At 47.8% G+C, this 25,079-nt stretch overlaps 1 protein-coding gene across 1 annotated transcript in view; it reads right to left on the reverse strand.

Annotated features, from left to right (window-relative positions):
* LOC147435308 (tRNA ligase 1-like) overlaps positions 1-25,079 on the reverse strand; it is a 238,268-nt gene that overhangs the window by 44,950 nt on the left and 168,239 nt on the right. The window contains exons 12-18 of the mRNA XM_086488390.1: positions 17,145-17,176; positions 16,886-17,052; positions 16,697-16,776; positions 8,407-8,472; positions 8,084-8,340; positions 7,802-7,909; positions 7,608-7,708 (exon numbers count right to left, since the gene is read on the reverse strand). Of these exons, the coding sequence (XP_086344516.1) occupies positions 7,608-7,708; positions 7,802-7,909; positions 8,084-8,340; positions 8,407-8,472; positions 16,697-16,776; positions 16,886-17,052; positions 17,145-17,176 (811 nt within the window). The remainder of the gene's footprint in view (positions 1-7,607; positions 7,709-7,801; positions 7,910-8,083; positions 8,341-8,406; positions 8,473-16,696; positions 16,777-16,885; positions 17,053-17,144; positions 17,177-25,079) is intronic.

Raw genomic sequence — 25,079 nt, forward strand, 5'->3', positions numbered from 1 at the left:
CTCTCTCTGAAGTGCAAATCTGGAAGCTAGTTGGGTTTAACTAGCTTTGCCTACTTTGCCCGGCACTGAGTAGCCTGGTGGTCTGTTCCTCTCTCGGCCCTGGTCCTTTTGGGCTGGTCCTCTCTCACCCTGGTCCAATTGGTCTGGTCTCTCTAGCCTGGTCCAATCTGTCCTCGTCCCTGGTCTAAGTCCATCTGGTCTGGTCCTATCTCGCCCTGGTCCAATTGGTCTGGTCTCTCTAGCCTTGTTCAATCTATCCTCGTCCCTGGTCTAGTCTCTCCTCGTCCTTGGTCCAGCCTGAGTCTAGACCTGTCTTCAACCTGAGTCTAGACCTGTCTTCAACCAGTATAGGTTTTCTTGCCCAAGGTTCGGTTGGATTGGTGGTCACTGCATGGCACATACAAGGCGGTCAGTCGAGCGTCAAAGTGCACTACTAAGCCCTTTGAAGTTCTACAATAGAAGACGACCCTTATTACCTAGTAGAAGTCCATCAACCTCGTCACCCATACCTCCACATACGACATCACCCATTCCTCCATCCGGTTCCACATCTTCCAGATCACCTTCTCCAGTAAAGCTCTCTCCTATTCTGCTACAGCAGGCTATTGAGCAACAGGCTCAGCAAGGGGCCATGGAGCCGTTGGCTAGCGTTTTGGCCAAGGTAAACATCAAGTTCCCTACATTCAAAGGACTCTCTTCAAAAGATGCTGATGACCATGCAAGGAGATTTGTCTCTCTGTAGGGGTCGTGGTCTTAACAGGGAAGATGCTTATTTGGTACTTTCCATCCACCTTGGATGGCTTAGCAGACAAATGGTACAGCCAGTTTGCAAAAAATCATTTTGCAACTTGGGCAGCCTTAAGACAACAGTTCTGTGCAGCTTTCAGGCCAGGTGACTACCAAGAGAAGGTGTTGGATGAGTTGGCCAACATGGTGCTCCAGCTAGAGGAGCTTATGACCAAGACCAAGTCTCTGGTTGCCAAGCTTCCCCAGCAACCCGGTGAATTCATGGTTAAGAAGTGGGTGGAGAAGGCGCTTCCCTAAACATCGCAACAAAAACTTCGAGAGAGTCTCCGACGCGACGCCACTTTGGAGGAGTTCATCGCAGCTGCTACTAGGATAGAGGGGGCTAGGAAGCTGTTCAAAAACTCCACTCACATAGAGACCCCCTCTGTGTTTTCGGAAAGTACTGCTGATCCATTGACTTCTTTGCATAGAGAACTTGAAGCCCTAAAACTACAACGCACTCTGCAAGAGGAGAAAAATATCTCTCTTCGCTAGAAGAAACCCCATCTAGAGGCTTTGGATCAAATCAAGAGAGAGCTAGAAGAGCTTCGGTCTCAATAGGAGACTAAAGCTATGGTATGGTGCAGCTCGTGTCGCTCTCCAGGACATCCTCCACAAGACTGTCCCCTTCGAGCTTATTGCCACTTCGGCGAGAAGTCTGCGCATGAAGACAAGGATTGCTATTATATCAAGGGATTACAGCAGATACAACAAAGTCTAGGTCCGTCCCTCCAACAAGGGCTAGCACCTGCATCAAACATGGTGTCACCGTATAGCCATCAAAACCCGATGCCCCCTCTGCTGACAACACCTCCGATGCAAGGTATACACAACAACTTTACATCCCCCACCTTTTATCATGCTAGTACTCCTTCAGTTCCTCAAAGCTTCTACACGTCAGCATCCGGTCACATGCAGCAAGGGCCGAGACCACCTCGTCCCTCAAATAGGTCAATTTTGTGCTACAGGTGCGGGGAGTATGGACACTATCAGAGCAAATATCCTTTACCAGAAGAGTCCCCTCCTTGCCGACATTGCCCTGAAGCTAAGGATCACTATAGTAAGGATTGCCCAAAACAACGAGCGTCCACATCTACAAGCACAAGCCAGAACCAACAGGAGTTTACATTCCCAAACCTTAACCTCATCATAGTAAACTCCATTCCACAGGCCTCGCCTTCCACGCTTGTAGTTGCCTCTCGAGACGGGTTGAAGCAAGTGGAAGAGCAGGCTGATGTGCTCACACGGGCACAAAGAGCTGCTCTTGGCCTCAGCCTCCCTGGCGGCCCAATCTTTCCATCTCCTGTCACTCGAATGAGTCAAACTCCAGTAGTAGCTAACAAACCAGCAGGTAGTGTCAAGAGCCAACCTACCTCGCTTCTATGAGATATTGATGGTGCTTTCATGGAAGCAGTAGAGGACTTGTAGAGTCTATCCTAAAAAACACTTTTCAACAAGTGTCACTATACGACATGCTTCGACTTGATGCAAATTTTAGAAGTGACACCCTTTCCATCATCCAGTCTCTGTACCCGGGTGCAGGGCCTAGTGGCGGGCACCTACCTGTGCAGCCCTTGGAGTCCTATATGATATCATATCCAGCTGCTCCCCTCACCGACTACAAAAGTCCTAGTCTCACTGTTTCTATTCTTGGGCATCAATTCTCAGGCGTCATAGTGGACGGTGGATCTGGGATCAATCTGATGCTAGAATTTACTATGTTGGCCTTAGGCTTGCAGCCTACCCGCCCTGCTCCATTCACTGTTACATTGGCAGACCAGAGGACAGTCTACCCGGTGGGCATAGTAGAGAAGGTGCCGCTGATGGTACAAGGCTTCACATTTAGCTTAGATTTTGTGGTGGTCAGTCTTCCTCAGGTGGGGAAGACCATGGTTGCGGCATACTAAGGCATTGCATGATTGGGGAAGACCATGGTTGCGGCATACTAAGTCTTCCTCAGGTGGGGAAGACCATGGTTGTGGTGGTCAGTCTTCCTCAGGTGGCCTTTCGTTGCTGATTGGTAGACCATGGTTGCGGTATACTAAGGCACTGCATGATTGGGGAAACGACTCCATGTGGATACATACTCCTGGCTCCCCCATGCAACCAATTCGGCTCGAAGGAGGTATGGATCCAATGGCTCATCACAGCTCATTGTCAGTACAGTCCAACCTCGACCCTGAGCAACCCATCCCACCTGACGGGTCTGACGAAGACCTGTTGCAGTGGTTGGAAGCTACCGCCTCGACGCCATGCTATGTTGTTTCTATTCAAAACTCACCTGTGCCGGTAACACACTCTCTCCCAACTCCTTTAGCGGACATAAATGTCCCAAGCCCTACAGAAGACAGTAGTCCTACAGCAAACCGTGGACCAGTCCAACAAGTAAGTGTGTCAGCCCCAAATTCTCATTATTCAGATGATCCTCCTACGGAAGCCCTCGGCCTCTTGGAACCTATAACACATCACCGAAGGGGGAAAAAATCTCCTCTGCATGAACTCGCCAATGATTTCCCCCTCCCTCTAACATCTCCCAGGTCCGACGCCCCGCCCCCTCCAAAGCACTCGGTTATGCTTGTGTCTGAAGATTTACCCTTCGAGGAGCTTCCACCAGGATGGTTACAAGAAGAGTATGCGGAGTTTCCAATCGACCAAACACCAGCACATGAAGTCTCGAGGCTCCAAGAGGCAGCTCAGTTCTCAACTTTTGAAGTACCCCCCACTGTTACACCCCCTGACCCTGTCAAAAAAGTCAACCTGGGCGACCCTGATGACCCTCAGTACGTCCTCTTAGCACCTTGGTTATGGGAGCATCCGGCATTACTTAATCAGGTAGTTTCTTTTATTCACTCTTTTAAGGATGTTTTTGCTTGGTCCTACAAGGATTTGGAAGGGATCCCACCAGAATTGGGTCTCCACACTATCCCTCTGGTTGAAGGGGCTAAGCCTGTCAGAGGCCGAGCTTAGAAGCTCAACCCAAAGTATGTAGAGGCTGTCAAGTCAGAGCTCGAAAAAATGCAAGAGGCAGGAATCATTGTACCTGTGGAGCACTCTGAGTGGTTATCACCCATGGTGATAGCGCCTAAGAAGCAGTCAAATAAAATTCGTGTGTGCGTAGATTACCGCGCGTTGAATAAGGTAACTATCCCAGATGGTTTCCCCACACCTTTCACTGAGCGTGTGCTCGAGGACGTAGCAGGGCATGTTTTGTACAGTTTCATGGATGGGTTTAGTGGATACAATCAGTTGGGCATCCATCCAGGTGATCAGCTGAAAACGGCCTTTGTGACTCCCTGGGGTATTTTTATCTACACTAGAATGTCTTTTGGGTTGAAAAAGGCTCCACCTTCTTTCAATCGGACGGTATATCTCATCTTTTGTCCTCTGCTTACGGATCATCTTCGCATCTTCATGGACAATTTTTTGACCTTTTCAGGTGCTCAATGTTCAACCCCAGTGGAAAATCTAGAGGAACACCTCGCTCAGCTCTCTGTTGTCTTCCTCCGGTGCAGAGAGGCGCGCCTAAAGCTGAATCCTAACAAATGTCATTTTTTGGTCACTGAGGGCACACTGCTAGGCCATGTGGTGTCTGCTAAAGGTTTAGCACATGACCCAGAGAAGATTGTGGCAATCTTGAAGTTACCACCTCCCATCAATCCAAAAGGGGTGCAGAGCTTTGTTGGTCACACAGGCTATCATCGCAGGTTTATACGCATGTATGCGCAGGTGGCTCAGCCCCTAACACGCCTAACCAGCGCTACTGTTCCCTTCCAATGGTCGAATGCAGAGGCTAAAGCTTTTGCATATCTCAAAAAACGCCTCACTGAAGCACCTATCCTAGTAGCTCCCAATAGGTCTTTCCCTTTTCATGTACATATTGATGCGAGTCAATTGGCTGTGGATGTTGTGGTGACGCAGCCTAGTAAGGAGTACCCTGGATCGCCCTGTTCACTATGCAAGTCGCCTACTCACCAAGGCAGAACGCAACTATAGCACCACAGAAAGGGAAGGCTTAGCTATTGTGTATGCTCTGCAAAAGTTTCGACATTATTTATTAGGGGTCCACTTCACAGTTATAACTGATCACCATGCCCTGCGCTATCTGCTCAACAAGCCGCAAGTTGCAGGTCAAGTATGGCGATGGCTACTCCTATTTCAAGAATTTGATTTTGAAGTGGTACTCAGGCCCGGCAAACATCATGTCCTTGCCGACCACCTCTCTCGCATTCACACAGGTGAAGAAGCAACAGGGATTGCAAACGAATTTCCAGATAGCAGCCTCTATAAGGTGGATACCACTCCGGAATGGTACGGCGATGTTTTGCATCTACTTTCTACTGGCGTTTATTTTGGAGGATGCCCACACTGGTCCCACTGGTGGCCATTACCCTGGTCATATTACTGCTAAGAAGATTCTCCAGTGTGGCTTATGGTGGCCCTATATTTTTCGAGATGCAATTGCCTATGTCAAAGTATGTGATGTATGTCAGCGCTGTGGCCCCAAACCAAGCAAGCAGTCAAACCGTCCCCTGCAAGTCTCTATGGCATGGCAGCCCTTTGAGAGATGGGGCATTGATTTTGTGGGTCCAATTACTCCCTCCGCCCAACCAGGCAATCGGAAGTATCTAATAGTGGCTACAGATTATGCAACAAAGTGGGCAGAGGTACTGGCAACAACGGATTTCACTCGCACTACTGTAGCCAAGTTTCTCTACAAAAATATTTGTGCAGGTTTGGGTGTCCCTTGGAAATCACCAGTGATAGGGGTAGTCACTTTGTGAATGAAACAATTTCAACCTTGCTGGCCAACTACAAGATTTTTCACCGAAAATCTTGTTCCTATTACCCGAGAGCAAATGGACAGCCGGAGAGCACTAATAAGGTTCTCATAGCACTTCTGCGGAAAGCATGTCATCTGCATCCTGCGACTTGGGGTCAAGCTATCCATGGCACCCTTTGGGCATACCGCACTTGTTTCAAAGCCACAACCAATCACACCCCATTTCAATTAGCCTTCGGTTTGGAAGCGATAGCACCCTTCGAGTTCAATTCAGGATCTCCGCGAGTGGGTAGTCTGCGTGCCAATGGAGATTTGGGGTCGGCATCCGTCTCTCGTCTTTACCTTCTGGAGGAAAGCCGAAGTTTGGCTTCCCGGGCTCTGGAAGCAAAGCAGCTTCGTCGCAAAGCATGGCATGATCGCCTTCTCCGAAAGCCGCAAATTACGCAAGGAGCACTGGTGCTACTTTATCAAGCTAAGTGTCTAAAAAAGGCTAAAAAACTGGTTCCAGCCTGGCAAGGGCCATTCAGGGTGCAAGAAATTTTGCCACAAGGAGCAATCCAGTTAGTAACTTTGGATGGTGTTCCATTGCCTCTGGTAAATGGCTCCAGAATCAAGTGCTATTACTCTGAGTAAGCAATCTGCAACGATTTCGCCATCTGTAGGTTCAAATATCCCATCTCTCTCCTCCCAACTACCTTTCCACCAAAACGGGAGTTCTGTTATGTCTCAATCTCTGCTAGGTTTGTAGAAGTTTCCATCTTTCAATCTGAAGTATCATTTCCCACTCAGTCTCGGTAATTGGGTATTTTCTTTATAACAGGCCTGTACAACGTAGAGGGCTCAGGGCGGTACTATTTCAATTACCTGTTAACTTTACACAGAGCACTGAGAAGGAAAGAGAACACAGTTGCGTCCAACGAGACTAGAATGTCACTGCGCACACGAGACCGACACCCTGTAGGCCCCAAAGACTGGCGCCCCTTTCGGTATTTCTTTATTCAAATTAAGGTAGACGATCCGACCACTTAGCACAAGCTTTCACAAAGCTGTCCAATCCTGGCGAGGGCTGAAAACGCAGGTTTTCGACCTGATTTTGGCAACATAACGACGCAAAAACCCAAGTAGGTCAAAAGCACCTGTCTAGGACGGATTCCCTCGCTATCTGGAAGCTTTCTGGTGAGCTGTCACAGAAATTAAGCCGGCTGTAATTCCTTGTTTTTCTGTGTCGGGTGCCCAAAAGCCTGTACACACATCCCAAGGCTCTCACGAGGCTCCCCCGGTGTTCCCTTGCAGTTTAGGTGCGAAACCCTAAACCTGCAGAAAAACACACCAGGCTGTAATTTGCTGTTTCGGATCGTTTTTAGCGGAGCGAACACGCCTACGCGTGTCCCAAGGGCTCCCGCACGCAATGGGACAGTTCCCTTGTGAATCGGACGAGTTTTCACGTGAGAAACTCTCCAAACTCGCAATCTTTCGCTATGGAACTGTGTGTACCTGTGGGGGATTAGCAATTAGCTAATCTGGTTCCTGTTCAGAAGGTTCTTGCCTTGGCAAACGCGCATAAACCCCCATAATTGTATATGTTCATCTGAGTAGCCCATCTAGTGGGGCATTACCATATGTGCCAAAGGGGAGAGAGAGTTGCACGAGAGCAAATCATCGCGCTACATGAGACAGAGGAGAAGGCAAGCTTTCCATTAAAGCTGTAGACCTGCACCCACTACTCACACACACACTGTAGCTCACTTATGATAAAAAATCAGCTTCCTCTCTCAAATTGGGCGCCTCCTCCAGCTGAGGTGTCCTGCAGACTGACCTCCTCCTGCCAAGTGTCCAGTTTGCCCCTTTGAGTTAATTCTCTAGTTCCCACTGACTTATAAAGTTGTAAGTGACCTTCCGAGTGGCCAAGATTTCATTTGGCGCACACAAGCTTCCATACTCATCAGAATTCAGTGCTAATACTAGAGATCCCTTGATTCAATGAGCACCAGCTCAAAAAAAATTGGGAAACTTCATAGGATTTCATGAACCTGATACTTACCGTTTTCCATACTTCAACATTTGGAGCATTTTTATCAGCTAAAGTGACTCCTGTTGCAGGTCCTTGTTGATGCTGTTTAGCTAATAGAGACCAATACTTTCCTGAGAAAAGACAAGAACAAGTCAAGGACATCAAGCATGCAACATGCAAGTCACAAACATAACCAAGCTGTAAATAGTTTGAGTTGAAAGTACCTTTTACAAGATCTCCCATTAAAGAACGTATAGTTCTTCCATTGGCAAGATCACCAGGATCCTTGAAAAGCTCCTCACACAAGGCAGACTTTCCACAGCCTGGTATACCTGCCCAATGAAAAACCAAAACGATAACTCTCAAGACCTGATGATTTTTCCTGCTCTTGCACTGAAGTTTTGCAAGTTTCAGCATTATGATATTGACGCAAAGCACCTGAAGTTGTTGAGTACTGTCGTTTAAAACAGCTTGGTATATGTCATCAAGAAAGCAGGAAGCCTCACCTGGAAAAAAAATTATTATCCCCTTCCCATCAACTGTCTCCTTAGCAACTGGAGGAGCCTGCTGCTCAGAGACATCTGCTTCCTCTGTCAGTTCTTTCAAGAGCTCCTCTGTTTTACCCGCTGGTCCAGTATAACCAATAAGGCTCTTGTTCCAAAGACTCCTCTTTGCAAACTCTTCCAGAAATGGTTCCACTTCTGATAAGTACATATGACTATTAATCCCTTTCCCTCTACCCTTGCCTGTGATATACTCCGCCCTGTAAGAAAATCTTGGCATATTAAAACTTCCCATGTGCTCATTTTAAAATGATGACTTAACTTACCATTCTGTCAAAAGCCGATCTAATTGTTGCTCCTTGTCAGACGACGTATTCCAGTTCCCCATTTGCCTGTACAGGCCCATTAAAAGTCAGCTATTATCTGCTAAGGTTCTTGTTGTACTTGACCAGAGAAAAAAAAAACAGTGGTCAATTAAAAGCGAAAGTATATAATGATTAATCATTGACGAAAATGGGAAGTGGAGCAACTTGGTGTGACTTATCCAGCAGCACCTAGGCTGTTGACTCGGAAGTTCGTGTTTTTTGCCCCAGCCCCCTTGGGTGGTAGTTATCAGGCCTCGGCAGGCTCCTCCTAACCTTCAGGGGTGCCGACAAAGGTGGCTGCACTTAGCTCCCTCTACCCCCGAGATTGGCAGTTATTTGGGTTTCCTCCCAGCATTTGGCAGCCTCCACAGCACCCCCCCTTTGCAGGCGATCTTGGCCTGCCTCCAGCCCATTGATCCCACACCTACCTGGACAGTTCCCCCCTGATTAGGGACGATTGGCTGTACTCTCTTGGCGCATGCCTCCTCTCCAGAAATTTCCCAGGAAGCCTTCCCTTTCGTCTCAAAAGCAAGGGCACTATACATACACCGTCCAACCCCATGGCATCATATGATGTTCACTACGACTAGCAGATATCAGCCCTTGGAGGACATGGCTTCTCCAGACTCCACGCTCATGCACGAGAAACATTGGATGGAGTCTCTCCCTTACCTCCAGAATAGGACTCCACACTCATAGCAAGCTTTGCTTCAAGCTCAGCTTCAAGAGATGCAGGAGCAGGTTTCCTAGCTTCGTTTCATGCAGTATATGCTCCTGCCTACTCTATGGATGCCCCCTCTTCAATTCTATCCAAGGCTCTCAAGGAGAAAGGAATAAAAATCAAGAGATGAGCATTGACTCTTGGTTGTTTACGTGGATAATGTCTTAAGTTTGTTTAAGTTCGATGACATGCAATGCATCAGACATATACAAATCATGCCACAAGGGAAGGCGATGAGTTTGATTATTATGTAACTGAAAAATTCCGCCGCCAGAGGGCACACACAACACAAACAAACAAAGGGTACTGTTTATTGCATGTCTAATCTCCTTGCCAGCTTAAAGAAGGCTGTAAGATCTTGTCATAGCATCTTCCAAATGACACAACCGCTTGTCACGTTCCAACTCGCCGTGAGGTTCTTTCAAACATAGTTACATGGGACGGCGGGTCGGGATCGGGAACGGGGACGGGGACGGGGACGGGACGGCAAAAGTCAAGAAACGGGGACGGGGGTCGGAACAGCAAAAAAAGAAGAAGATTTTTTTTGGCATTTTTTGACCTACACACATGCAACACACATAGAGCATCACTTTGACCACAAATTTACACTAATTAGACCAAATAACATGAGTGATATAGACGCAAATGTGCTTATAAAACATCGAGAAATGAGGACCAAAGGGTGGCTTTTATAGCCATTGGGGTGCTTCAAAGTTCAAACATATGGCTATTGGAGAGGAACTAGCCACTAGAAATGATCAATTTTTCAAATTTTAAAAAAAGTCTCCTGCCGTCCCCTCCTGTCCCCTGCCGTCCCCTCCCGTCCTGGGGACGTTTTGCCTGCATTGTGGCCTGGCAGCCCTTTTGCCGTCCGTCCACACCCGTCCCCACCCGTCCCCGTCCCGGAATCGGGAGTCCCCCGTCCCTAGGGTCCGTCCCCTCCATCCCCTGTAACTATGCTTTCAAATCCATATAACTAATTTATGACAGTGATGTCCATAAAAATTTTGTAACTTTAATAGCCATCGTTTTAGTAAGACTGGCCTTGATTTTCTTCTGACAAAAAAGGCTACTGTCCTTGGCATGTCAGATTCACTTGAGGAGGAACTAGCCTCATTGATCAGCTTGTAGCAGGGCTACAATGTCACGTCACTTTCACAGGACACACAGTTAGTACAGTTGGTCTGGTCTGGTTCATACTGAACGGACGCTCTGGGCTGGGCAATGACACGTGGCAAGGAGCTCCACGCATCGGCGTGAGCGTCTGAAGGCGAGCAGGTGATGGCGGGAGCGCGGGAGCGCAAAAGCGCGAGCAGGTGCGAGAGAGTAGGCTTTGGAGAGGAGCAGAAGACTTGAGAAATGAGTTCTCTGTAAAGTTTGAAGTCTCTATAAGTGAGTTTTTTAATAAACTCAAGTTTCAGACCCTGGTTTAAAAAACTCAAAATGTCCTGGCCCTTTTAAAATAAAAGGGGCATTTAAATAATCTCTTAAGTAGATGAAAAGTTTCAACGTAGAGCTTCCAACGAAAACTGCAAAAAAACGCACGCAGAGAGAAAGAGGAAGTGACGCGTGGAAAAAAAAGGCTTGTGGCCGCTTGTGTTTGGCACGCGAAAAACACACGCTGCTCTCTCCCTCCTCCTGTGCAACACATGCTGGCTCTCTCTCTCCTTCTGCGATTCCCCTCTCCTCTTACGATTTCTCTCTCTCTCTCTCTCCTTTTTGCAGTAGAAGAGGGCTTCACTGTATACACAGAGCAGCCCTCTCTCTTCGTTCCATTCTTCGCTCCACACTAGAGGCAACAGAGGAGGAGAGCCGAACGTTTGCTCTCTCTCTCTCTCTCTCTCTCTCTCTCTCTCTCTCTCTCTCTCTCTCTCTCTCTCTCTCTCTCTCTCTCTCTCTATGCTTCGCACAGAGAACATTACAGAGAGAAATTTACTTATTTTTGTCAAAAATCAGTAAATTTAATGAAGAACTTGCACTTCCCAGCTTTTCCACCCGCTAAATTGCTGAAATCTATCAAAAATCAACAAAACACACATTAAATTTCACCTGCACGCACACTTATGAGAAGAAAAATAATTAATTAAATACCATTTCATAAAAAATTGCATGAAACAAAGACTATCCGACTCGAACCTATCCGTAGGTGTGCACATAGTCCCTGGTGCAGCCAAGCCGTCTCTGATACCATGAAACGAACTAAAAGGGGGATCTCCCGGCCACACGGACCGCCTACAGACACGCGTCGGACGAACCACCCGACCATAGCCACCATCCGGCAGCTCCCCCGTGCTGGTCCAGAGTCCGAGGATGTAGGCTTGCACCTGTAAGACCGAGCGTCCCATACCACCCGGCCTCACCTCCTCGAGGTGACCTCGCGCACTCCTAGCCTAACGGGCTAACCACTGGCACTCTGCCAGTGGGGGTCGATAACTGTAAATGAGGCCTTGGCCTCCCTTTTATAATAATGGCCGGCCACACTGGCCGTGTTCACACTATGTCCGCCCGGACCCTGGACGCCCATCCCGACGGCATCTCGACTAGATCCCCTCTCCTGTGTGAGCGAGACATAACACCTGGTCTAGTCCTTCTTCGTCCCTGGTCCAACCAGGTGGTCTAGTCACTTGCCTTGGTCTAGTAGAGTCTAGACCTGTGTTCAACCAGTTAAAAGTCTTCTTGCCCAAACTTCAAAGCTTGGTTGGGTTTGTGGTCACTACAGGACACATACAAGGCGGTCATTAGAGAGTCAAAGCGCACTACTGAGTCCTCTATAGCACTACAACAGAAGACGCCAACCCTTGGTACCTAGTAGAAGTCCACCAACGTCATCACCCATACCTCCACATACGGCATCATCCATTCCTCCATCCAGTTCTACATCTTCCAGATCACCTTCCCCAGTAAAGCTCTCTCCCCTTTTGTTATAGCAAGCTATTGAACAACGGGCTCCTAAGCAACCGGCCATGGAGGCGTTGACCAGTGTTTTGGCGAAGGTAAACATCAAGTTTCCTACTTTCAAGGGACTCTCCTCAGAAGATGCAGACGACCATGCAAGGAGGTTTGTATCTCTCTGTAGAGGTCGTGGTCTTAATAGAGAAGATGCTTATTTGGTGTTGTTTCCATAAACATTGGATGGCTTAGCAGACAAGTGGTACAGTCAGTTTGCAGAGAATCACTTTTCAACTTGAGCAGCTTTAAGACAACAGTTTTTTGAAGCTTTCAGACCAGGGGACTTCCAAGAAAGGGTTCTGGATGAGTGGGCCAACCTGATGCTTCGGCCCAAAGAGACTTTTGCATAACTCATGAACCGAACAGTCTCTCGTCGCCAAGCTTCCTCAACCACCAGGTGAGTTCATGGTCAAGAAATGGGTAGAGAAGGCTCTTCCAAAGACTCTTCACCAAAAACTGAGAGAGAATCTCCGACCTGATGCCACCTTCGAGGAGTTTGCTGCGGCTGCTACTAGGATAGAGGGGGCAAGGAAGCTGTTTACCGACTCTTCTCAGGTAGAGCCTGCCTCTGTACTCTTGGAGAGTCCATCTGACCCTTTGACTTCTTTACGTAGGGAACTTGAAGCCCTAAAACTACAACGCGCTCTTCAAGAGGAGAAATCAATCTCTCTTAGACAGGACAAGCCCCCACATCACGAGGCTTTGGATCAAATCAAGAAAAAGCTAGAAGAGCTTCGGTCTCAGCAGGAGACTAAGGCTATGGTATGGTGCAGCTCGTCTCGCTCTCCAGGACACCCTCCACAAGACTGTCCCCTTTGGGCTTATTGCCACTTCTGCGAAAAGTCTGGGCATGAGGACAAGGATTGCTACTACCTCAAGGGATTGCGACAAATACAGCAAAGTCTTGGTCCTACTCTTCAACAAGGACCAGCACCTGCATCCAACATGGTTTCTCCCTGTGGCCATCCACACCACATGCCACCTTTATTGTCAGCCCCTCCTATGCAAGGTATGCAGAGCACTTTTCCCTCTCAGAGCTTTTATCATACCCATGCTCCCTCACCACCTCACAGCTTCTATGCCTCCACCTCCAACTCCATGCACGAAGAGCAAGGACCACCTCACCCTTCCACTCGCCCATTGAATCGGCCCATTTTGTGCTACAAATGCGGGGAATATGGTCATTACCAAAGCAAATGCCCTCTGCCCAAAGCGTCCCCTCCCTGCCGCCGTCATTGCCCTGAAATGAAGGATCACTACAGTAAGGATTGACCTAAACTTCGTGCATCCACGGCTTCGATCCCAAGTCAAAGCCAAAATGAGTTTACCTTTCCCAAGCTCAATCTGATAACAGTTAGCACCATTCCTCAGCCGCCCCCTTCTACTTACGTGGTTACCCCTCAAAATAAGCCGCTGCAGTTGATAGAGGAGCCATCGGGTGTCCTCACTCCGGCCCAGAGAGACGCTCTCGGTCTTAGCATTCCAGCAGGTTGAACTTCCCCACACATTCTCACAACAGTGGATACCGTGCCTTCAGTTGTGGACAAGCCATCCCCCAGTGCTAAGAAAGAATCCAAACCTTTGCTCTCAGATATTGATGAAGCTTTCTTGGAAGCAGTTTCCGATCTACAGAAGATAAAGGGACTAGAGAAACCACTGGTAGAACAAGAAAAGCTTACAGCAGAGAGAGTCTTGAAGAACACCTTCCAACAAGTGTCCCTCTATGACATGCTACGGCTAGATGCTAGTTTTCGAAGTCACACCATTGTTGTTATTCAGTCACTTCACCCCGGAGCAAGTCTAGTGGCGGGCACCTCCCAGTGCGACCATCACAGTCCTATATGATATCCAATCCTACTGCTCCCCTCACTGATTATAGAAGCCCTCGTCTGGCAGTGTCCGTTCTGGGTCGGCAATTCTCAGGAGTGATAGTGGATGGTGGATTTGGCATCAACTTGATGCCCCAATTCACTATGTTAGCTCTAGGTCTACAGCCGACTCGCCTTGCTCCCTTCATTGGCCGAACAGCGGACAGTATACCCAATGGGCATAGTGGACACTGCCTCTGCAGGTACAAGACTTTACTTTTAACTTGGATTTCCCTTGGTCATCGGTAGACCATGGCTGCGACACACTAAAGCACTTCATGATTGGGGAAACGATGCCATGTGGATACATACTCATGGCTCCCCCATGCAACCCATGCCTAGGAGGCAAGCATCCTGTCGTGCAACATAGTTCTTTGTCCCTAGCAACCAGCCTTGAATTGGAACAGCCTACTCCACTTGACGGGTCAGAACATGAGGATCTGTTGGAGTGGTTGGACGCTACCAAATCGATGCCTTGTTATGGAGTCTCTATTCACTCTTTGCCTGAAGGTACACCCTCTTCCAATGTTCCACAGTAACTAAACCTAATAGGCCACCTGAGCCAGCACAAAGGTTGAAGCTACTCCCCGTGCTTGGTGGTAGCCTTTGGATTTGGTGAGCCTATGAAGAATCATAGAAGCGGAAAGATACAGAAGTTCAACAACCTTCAACATCAGCCCCATTGGTGTCTGCTTTTTCGACTAGAACAAAGCTCTCCTCTCTGTCTAGCGTACTCCCTTCACAGAGCTTCCTCAAGACGAGATACAACCAAAAGGATGTTGGTTTCAAGCTTGATAAATTCCTTGCTCATGCTCATGATATCTCTCTGCACCATGTCATTCCAACCTCTTCACCTACAAAAAACCCACGACCTTTGGAGTGTTATCTCCAGCCTCACCTCTCACTACCCCTCTATCCCTCCCTACCCTCACATCTAGTTCCCCCTCACCAGCCCTCGCCCCCTACTCACCCCTCGCCCCCCCCTACCCATTCTCTCCCTTGCCCTCGCCCCTACCCTTTCCCCCTCCCTTTGCCCTCGCCCCTACCCACCCCCTCCCTTGCCCCTACCCTTTCCCCCCTCGCTCCTAGTCCCCCTACCCACCCCTCGCCCCTATCTTCTCCCACCTCGCCCCCTACCCACCCCTCGTCCCTACCCACACCCCCTACCCAACCCTTTTTCCCCTCGCCCCTACCCAACCCTTTTCCCCCTCACCCCTACCTAATCCCCCCTACCCACCCCTCGCCCCCCTACCAACCTCTCGCCCCTACCCACCCCTCCCTCCCTCCCCAGCACCTCACTGTGCACTACTTCTCCGGGCAAGCAGATTCGGGTATCCCTAGGTGGCTTCCTTCTACTGGATGCTTGTTATATGTCTAGCTATTGTTGGGAGCATCTTTTGGGTGGCGAGATTGTAGGCAAGGCTTTTTGCTGCTCGTAGAGTGATAGCTCGTGCAAATGCTAAATCAAGGAGGTTAGATTGATTCTAAATCCGCATTACATCGATCATGTACACATTGAGCTCTTCTGGATCAGTAGAATCTCGGGCCTATCCCCTCTCCCCTCCCTTACCTACTCCTTCCCGTCTAGCCAACTACAACTAACTACAAATTCCTCCACTTCGGGTGCTTTGTGAGCTTTGTTAGTCTTGACAGTCTTCAGTCTTCTGTTTCTACTTTCTGGTCAGCTTACCTCATTGCACCGGAGTCATTACTTCTTCGGTATATCTTGCAAATATCGACATTGCTTCATTGGTACTTCTTCCATGGAACTCAAATCTTCTCCAAACATCACCTTCTTCAGTCAGAGCGTACTGCCTTTTTCCCGTTTTTCCTGGTGTTTCAAATGTTCTCTCTAGCCTCATTGTTTTGTCTCACCGAGACGGTGAATGGTTTTGTGGCGGGCAACCTGTGGCAGGGCTACAGTGTCATGTCACTTTCACAGGACACACAGTTAGTACAGTTGGTCTGGTCTAGTTCAGACTGGACGGACTCTCTCGGCTGGGCAGTGACACGTGGCAAGGGTATGGACGGTGGTCTAGTGGACATTGTGGCCAGGTCACCACCACTCAGTTTGAAGATAGACTTAGATGGCTGACATTTATGACTCGTTGGTGGCTCTTTATGGTGGGACATATGAGTAGTAGCTATTGGGTCATCATTATCATCTTCTTCATATATGGTCCAGCGTCATCGACTAGAGTAGCGAGTCTATACACACAGCACGTCTGCACCATCCCTGCACATCTGAGCCTCGACACCCCATTGTACCCGTGAGCTCTGGACTGGAGCTGAGTGTGCTGCCACACCAAAGTCTGTATCGGTTCTTTGAGATAGTCGAGTCCATATGTTCTAGTCTGCTGCTGTGTCTCTAAGTGTTCAGTTGTTATCTATTGTTTCCTTTGTTTTCAGTCTGTTTTGAGTGAGATGTCACGCACATTGCACTGAGGAGCACCCACCTTAGAGACATTATCCGCGCTACACAGCTCCATCATCTATTATCTGATTCAGTCTAAAGACCTTACAGTCTAGAGGATTGTCCTCACTTTCCCACACGCGAAATTCATATTCAATTCAGAAATATCAAAACCTTCAGTTAGTTTGATTGATGACAGTATAACCCTGGCTATTGTTAACAAAATAAATTTGAATTAAAAAATTCAGCAAAGAGAGCGATGTCTTATACATCTGAAATGAACATAAAAGGAGTTGCTACCTCAGATAATACTTGCGGTATGCAGGAAAACCATTCTGGAACAATATGGACAGGCCATTGCGTATCAGAAATGTGCGAATCTGGAGAGAAATAGAATCATCATGAGCACTCTTAAAAGCCAAAAGACCAGGCTTTCCCACATCAGTACACCCAATGTTCACCTCAAATTCCTGATTTTGAATAGATCACCTTATAAGGTAGAAACTTCAATTTCAACATTAGATCCTCTGATTCATCTGCCAGGCTGTTGCTTTGTTCGTCACTACTAAGCGAATTTTTGGAGAACTTGTCTGATAGAGCAGTCACCAAATTTTTGTTCTGACTGCCATGCATAAGGTAAACATCCATAAAAAAGCCTGTCGATGAACATTACGACTCAAGTTAGGTTCTCTGCCCCATTAAGTTATCTTCCACTGTTAAGAACTACCTCTGCCACTCAATAACTAACCTCTATATAAGGGCCATAGCTCTGGATTCCTCCTGCGGCAAAAAAAAAGCATAATTAATTAGTGTGTGTATAGACAAAACACAATCTTTATTCAGTCTACACAGGTCAGATCAGATCAGCTACCAAGAACGGTATTGAGACAAGCAAAGGTTAACCAAAAAGTGTGCATTTCAAGCTTGGGGGGCGCTCTCACAATTTATGAAAGACAATTGATATGCAATGGCTACATCACAGAATATTAGGAGCAAAATCCCAAACAGGAGGCCTCTAGTGCCAACGAAGACCATGCCCCACTGTAAAAAAGGTCTTGGCCGCCCAAACTGATGACAGATGGACATCGTCTCTCAGTCCAGTCTGAGTTGTCCTGTATGCTGTATACTATCCTTATGAGTGTGCATTAACTCCAGCTAGAAAGCCCTCGAAGACAAAGAACTCCAGATCAACCAGAGGCCCAGGCTGCTGATCAACTCCCATCTAAGGTCTTTATCCTAAGTTCACACCGTTGTCAAGAAGTTGGCACAGGGCATTGCTGAGGGCACCACACCTGAAGTGTAATGGCTAGGCTGTCCTGCACCATCTCATAGACAAATGCTGGCCCTGAATTTGCTGACCACACTGCTGCCCCCCAAGTGAAGACTATGTCCAAGAGAATGGAGGTCATCTCACAAAGAATCCTGAGCCAAACTTGGCATGCTGGCGACGAGCAATTCCATTACCAATGAATGTTAAGTCTTCATTGGATGCCCACACCCAATGCAGACTAAGAGGTGTCCTCATTGGGATAGCCAAACTCCCACCACTGTGCTGCCCCTTTGTTTTGCAAGAATTTTGCATGCCTTGGCACTGACCCAGAGTCATGGTTAAAAATCCAGTAGAAAATCCTCAATAATGCCCTGACATCGCCATTGCTCCACAGCTGGGTAAAATTGCCTCCCCCCTGGACATCATTATATGACGGCCAATTTGTGCAAGTAACCACTCCATAGGGTCCCAAATCCGCTAGGTGCACTCCAAAACGAAGGCAATCTCATGTTGTGGGCAACAAAGCCGCCCTCTTGAGCCTCAAAGAAAACGAATTTCGCCCTTGTCTCTACATGCTCTGATTGCAAGCAATACCTTCACCATTGCGAAAGCCCCCATCCATGCAAGGATCTGGAGCTCAAAGGCATATGCTAATAAGCTAGCACTGCCTTAATGTCCTGCCACATAGTCAATCCTCCCCTCATGAGGCCCAATCTGTCACTTCGTACATCGCTTGGCATGCACTACAAAGATGAACTCCATATCTATAATTCAAGAAGGGGGCAGCACGGGGGGGTGGTTCACAAATCAATCCAAAATGTAACCGTCTTGCACCAATTGATTAGTGCACCCAAAGCCGCACAAAATGTCGAGAGAGAGAAAAATGAAATGAAATGAAATGTTATATTAACGTCTTCGACAGGCCAAAATGACCTATGAGACCAAAAGGTTACATGTGGTGAATTTAATACCAGGTCTCGGTACAAAAAGTACAAAGAACTTAAAAGAAAATAGTGGGTAGGGGTGGGGTGAAAGCTGATACAAGAAGGGGGGGCGGGGGGGCTGATAGAATGGATTTCTCTGACAGTAGAGACATCAATATCCAAAAGGCTGTAGAGGTTCAATGTCCTCTGTGGTAAGCACTCTGTCGAGACGGCTCCTCTGTCGCGCCAATATGGTATGAATCCTCTATCGCAATCTGCGTCGATGTCGAGAGGGTCCCCTCATTCATTGGCGACGGGACCGCCCCAACTCTATCGCCCGATCAAGCAGTATGCCTCTGGTGCTGCTATGTTGTGGGGGGTGCTCAAACTCCTCTGCCTGTGACTGAAAGAAACCTGTAATCTGCCGCTATCGCTGGTTCTCTCTCATTGTCCCCTCTTCAAGAGGTCCTCTCTATGTCTGCGAATCTCCAGTAAGTATAATCCGAGCCATTTCTGATCCTGGTATCTCATGACTCTAGAAAGTGGTCCAAAACCCTCTCTGAATAGACAATGAAAGCAGCCTCGTATCTCATAGTATACTGGGCAGTGACACATGTAATGTAGCTCTATCTCAGGCTCTATCTGACACATTTGGCAACTCCTGGACTCAATGGGTACTCCTCTAAATCTGCCTGTCTCGATCTCTAGCTGATGTGAGAATGTGCGTATCTGACCGCCGCACATCGTATCCCGTGGGATAGATGAGTATCCATGTATTGTGGTATGATCATAAAACCATCCTTCGTAAGCTGGAGAAGATGCTCTCTATAAAAAGGCATCTTTGTACCCAACTCATGTGTAGGTTGTAGCCATGTCCTCTTCGCATCCAGCTTAATCAAGTCCTGGCTGATGAGCCCGGTAAGCTCTACCCTAGTGAGGTGGATGGAGGGTGCATCCAGAGAGTATTAAAATGGGGGTAGCCAATCCATACTCAAGCCATGTAACTGAAACCAAGATTCCATCTCTGCATACCAACATGATCTATCTCCCTGCAATGCTAGTTGTCGCGAAGACTCTAGCGCTGATCGAGCATATTGACTCTATGGAGAGCCCAGGTGCTATGTATAAATTAAACTGATCGAGTGAGTGCCTCCACTACCAATGGAGGAGCAGCGAGCTCCGCCCAAACAATGTCATGTGGTACTGAGGCCTTGGCCCTAATCATCCCATAAATCATAGACACCAAGGGCCTCTCCATACATCTCCATCCATCAGCATAGCCAACTCTGCTATGATGATTAGTTGAGACATGTACGACCTCGGAAGGGATATCTGATTCAGTTCACTCCACCATTGAGGTGAAACAGGGTTGCCCATTGTCTCCTACTCTATTTGGTATGTATGCTGATGAGGTGTCCGACTACATTGATAGAGAGGGTGATAGAGGTGCCCACTTGGGAGGGACGTGGATCCCATTGTTGTTATATGCTGATGATATTATGTTGATCTCTGACTCACCAAAGGGTATGCAGAACGATAGAGTGAAAGACAAGATAGCATGATCGACTGCTACCACCCCAACCTGCCTAGTTCCCACCATCAAATCTTGAAAGGAGGGAATGAGTCGTAGCAGAGCCATAACATAATCCACTAGCACCATGCCAATCCACTAGCGCCATGCCGGTGTGAAAAGCATGTAAAACCACCTGCTCTGCAGGGAATCTTTGTAGGCCATTCAAAATGGCCAATCCATGTGCAGTCCCCATATCAATCAAGTATCTTCCATACTCAGTGTGTTCCTCATCCTGTGACAATCTAGACAGCCCCATTTCTGTAATCAAGCTCCCGCATCAACTCCTCTGGGGTATCATAGAATATTGTCTGGTCAAGGGCAATCCTAGCATTGAAATCCCCCAAGATAATAATGGTGCCTTCCCTAGAAACTCCCATATATCATCGTCCAAAATAGAGAAGGGGGACTATCCTCTCGGTGATGCATATACTAACGTACTAGGAGGGAAATAGCAAATAGCGATGTAGAGGTATCTCCCTGTCTCTGCCTTCAGTCTCACCCACATATACCTAGCATGCTCATCCCTCCGAGCTATATGTATCAAAGGTTGTAACTCCTCCCTAAATAAGACTGTCACTCCTCCTGATCCTCGTCCTCTGTGCTCTGATTGAGTCTGCTCTCTGCAAGTTGTCTCCCATCTGTATCCACTTACATGTGGCATGGACTGCCCCGAGGCCTAATGCGTCTCAGAGTAGAAAATGATGTCCCTCCCTGTGAAACTATCCTCAAAGGCCCCTACATCAAGGCGCAAAGATCCATCACAATTCCATGTAGCCACTTCGAGTATGGTCCCACCAGTCTCGCGCCATCATGCGGGGCGCTTCTCCAGAATAACCACTCGTCCATCCCTGTAGAAGGCCACTTTCCCCTTTTCTCGAGTTGTTATTATCTCGGGCATAACTTCTTTCATATGAGCGAGTTGTGAGAGTGTGAGGTCATCACCAAGGAATAGGACGCTTCTTCAAGAAGTCCTTTACCTCCATGGATGGAAAACGCATGATTAGAGCTCTCTCCTTTGAAGTCTCCCCAATTCCTTGTGACTTCTTCCCTACCCTCCATGCCTTTGTATGAGTAGCCTCACTACCCATCATGCAAAGAAGTTCTTTGACTTCCCCTTCCATATCATCTCAGTCCTTTAGACCGTTTACTCGTACATGCAAAGCTCTAGTCTTCCTTCGCTGCTCTTCTTCTAAGGTCATGTTGATGATTTTAGGAGTGGGGATAGATGTGGTTTCTTTCTCTTTCCCTTTCTTAGCAACTTCTACCCATTGATTGGCCTCATCCGCCTTCTTCTGTGTCTTCGTGATCACATCCACCCACGAAGACGTCTTTGCCACATTCTGTTTCACTTTCTCTTTGATCATTCGTACCTGTTCCTTGATGACCTTGATTTCCTCTATCACCGAGGGTTGGAATACACCTTCCTCTAGTCCACTGCTTGCTCTATCAGCAAGCTCTCAGGGTTGAGACCTCTTCTTTGAGTGCTTGTGAATCCACCTTAAGTGCTTGTATCTTTGCGTGTAGGTCCTCCTCCTCCTCCTTCCATTGCGCGCCTTCATAAAGGAACAATTGAAGAAGGTTGGCCTTCTCCTTCCACAACCTTCCATCTCTCCTTTACATTCCTTCATCTCCCTTTCCACTTGTGTTATCCGCTTGTTTGTACGCATGAAGGTTGCCTTCGTACGGGACTTGCAGACTGGTGAAGTGCTCATGACCTCCATCATAACAACCCCTCTATAATGTATTTCAAGTCCGGACCTATGAAAATAATAAACACTTGAGCTCAGATGCAATCCTAACACATGCCGTGTAGATTCAAATTTCTCTCTTCAAACTTCAAAGTTCAAGATGTGCAAACTTTGCAAAGTACACAATGCCCTGACCCCCTACTCGCCCTTCGAAGCCTCCATCACCTGTAGTTTGCATCCTGAGTCTTGACTCGTGTGTAAGATTCGAGAAGGCTGGTTGTTGCGCACAGGTCACATGCTGTCCACAAACCGTAGGTGGCAGTCTGGCACGCTGTAGTAGATGTAGCGTGCAGGTTCTACTGAGTTGGTGTTGTGTGCCGCCTTCGACAACGCGCAAAACCCCCACACTGCACTATAAGCTACCCACTTGTGCATACTACTGTGTCTACACCTAAAATTGCGCGTTGCTTCGGCTGCTGCTGTGGAGCCTATGACAGCGCGTCTAGAGGGGGGGGGGGGGGGGGGGGGGGGGGGGGGGGGGCTATGCGACCTGCTCCCCTTGCGTTTCTGCAACCCGCCATGATCTCCTGCAGCCCTGCGCGACCTGCTTCCCCTGTGTTTCGGCAGCCCTAACAGCTGTCTACAGAGAGAGAGAGAAACTAATGTGAACCCTAAGTAGTGTGGAAAACCCTAACTCTAAGCGCCTCTGCACACACACACAGAGAGAGAGAGAGAGAGAGAGAGAGAGAGAGAGAGAGAGAGAGAGAGAGAGAGAGAGAGAGAGAGAGAGAGAGAGAGAGAGAGAGAGAGAGAGAGAGAGAGAGAGAGAGAAATGAAATGAGGTCCGAGATAAATGCGATTACTAAATATGTTGTTGGCAATCATGGTCTGAGATTTGGAATGAATTTTTATGTGATTGATTTGTCATGTAATGTCCTATGATGTCATGTGCAGTGATATGACTGTCGTCGTTGTACAAGTACTAGATGTGTCATGTCTAGTGCGTCGGTACTTAGAGTCAGTGTCTGTTAAATTGGTTTATGGCCTCTATCTGTTTTGCAGGCGTAATTGAGGGCGATTACAATTCTTTCAAGAGGGGGGATATGTCACAAACTAATGATGTGGCATGACCAACTACTAAGTTGTTCCGACTTATGGACAACTGCCAAGGAGCCTAAGGGACACCTAGGCATTAAAATAATGGGCAAGAACTGCTGACGTGGCTGTTGTACAAACGTCCGCGATTCACGTTGCTGCTGTACGAACGTCCACGATTCACGCTGCTGACGGGGAACTACTGTACGGATTTCCGCGAGCTGCGCTTGCTGCTTTTACGCCTACTGCTTTTCAGTTAGAAGCTTTTGAGTTTACTGCTTTTGAGGCTCTGCTTTTAGCATCCCTTGTAACAATAAATAAATCCCAAGGGTCTCACTTCTCAAAGCATTTGGACGCAAAGTCTGAGAGCGAGCACATGCGGGCGCTCAAAGATTAATATAAAAGGAATACCGAAAGGGGCGCCAATCTCTGGGGCCAATCTCACTTGGCATGGAACTACACCGGGCCATGTCAACTCTTGAATTGTGAAGTATTTTGAAATGAATCTCTATTGTGTCGTGACAGGAATCTAGACTTGGGGTGTCCAAGTTTGTTACAAGAGCACTGGCTCCAAACTCTGGTTCCCCTATCGGTATTTCTTTATATTCTTTCAACAAGGTACAACTCCCATGGCTCTGCTTTGCATCTCCCGCGGGTAGACTCCCAAAGTGAGAGCCGGGGAGGCATATTTAAAGACTTGCCTCTAAAAGGAGTTTACATTAAAAGCTCTAAAAGCATCTGGACTCCAAAAAGCTAGCAACGCTGAAATCTGAAAATCCGTATAGTGCTGCCACGTCATCAGGCTATCAGTGTGATTTGCAGAAATCCGTAATGCCACGTGGCAGTCAGCAAAACGCGGGGATCCATACAGCTGCCACATCAACAGGTTTTATGCAAGTCTTTTGTGTGTGTGCTGCTTTATTTTATTTAGCTCTAGGCACTTGGGCCCCATCGGACGGGGTCTCGTAAGTTGGAGAGAAGTAAAAATAGGCCCACCCGGCGAGGACTTGTAAGTTGGTGAAAGCTTCTTCTGTTGCTTTTTCTTAGGGTTTGGCCTCGATCGAGATTTGCAAGTCAGCTAGGGTTGGGTTTGAGAACCCCCAACCTGCCGGGTCTTCAATGGCTTGACACATCAGCAATTTGTGACATGGGGTGCTACAGCTTGGTCCACACTTACGGGCCCAGCAATTTGTTTTGAGATGGCTTCAGTCAACAGGATGATTGTGATATAGGAGGGTCGGCCTACACTCCAGCCAACCACGTAGCTAACCACGTAGCTGGTCCCTCTGGACTGGAGCAGACATAGAGAGTGGTGTCGGGAGCTCATTTGTAGCCTGACACTGTGGTTCCTATGGCGAGCTCACTGCTTCTGCATCTTCGAGGCGCAACGCATCCCACCGGCGAAGATTGTCCATGACATTTGGCTGGAGCTGATCCACACACTTAGGGGCCTGTTTGAGCGACTCCAGGGCAGCTCCGACCGCATGCGGGAGTGTTGCGAGGCTTTCTTGAGACTTTGGCGCCCAGGACCCTTCTTCGCCATGGTTCATGGCACGCCTAGGTGGCAGTATCGTCCACCATTGTGGTGGTTTCCCCCTCTCAACTCCTGATTTAGCCATCATTGTACATATCTTGTTTTTTTCTTTGGGAGAGTGTCCCCACATGTTGATGTAGCCCTCTCTAGCAGGGGCAGATTGTAGCCCATTGGGCAGTTTTCATAACTACTGTAGGGATCTTGTTCTTGCCAAAAAAAGAAAAAAAAATTGCACGTTGAATTAGCGAGTTGCTATGAGATTTTTGGGTTTAGGGTTAGATTGACAATACTCTACAGCATGACTTTATGAAAAGGTGTACATTGAATTGGAAATTTTCTAGATTGAACTTGTTTACATGTGCTCTTTCATGTGGATATTGTTGGAGTATATGTTTAAAAGATAAAATGTTTGTAACATTTTGTCTGATGATTAATCTGATGCCTTTAATGCATCCAGACATCTGCTTGAGATTTGTGAGATCTGGATGTGATGGCACCGAGATTTCTACTTGCATGAGATGACTGGATATTGATATTAGTATATCAAGAGTTACGAGAGGATGTGATGGCTATACATTGATCTAGGTGCATCAAGAGTTC

Source organism: Adiantum capillus-veneris, chromosome 18 (assembly GCF_014529385.1).
Source record: "Adiantum capillus-veneris isolate H3 chromosome 18, ASM1452938v2, whole genome shotgun sequence".
NCBI lineage: Eukaryota > Viridiplantae > Streptophyta > Polypodiopsida > Polypodiales > Pteridaceae > Adiantum > Adiantum capillus-veneris.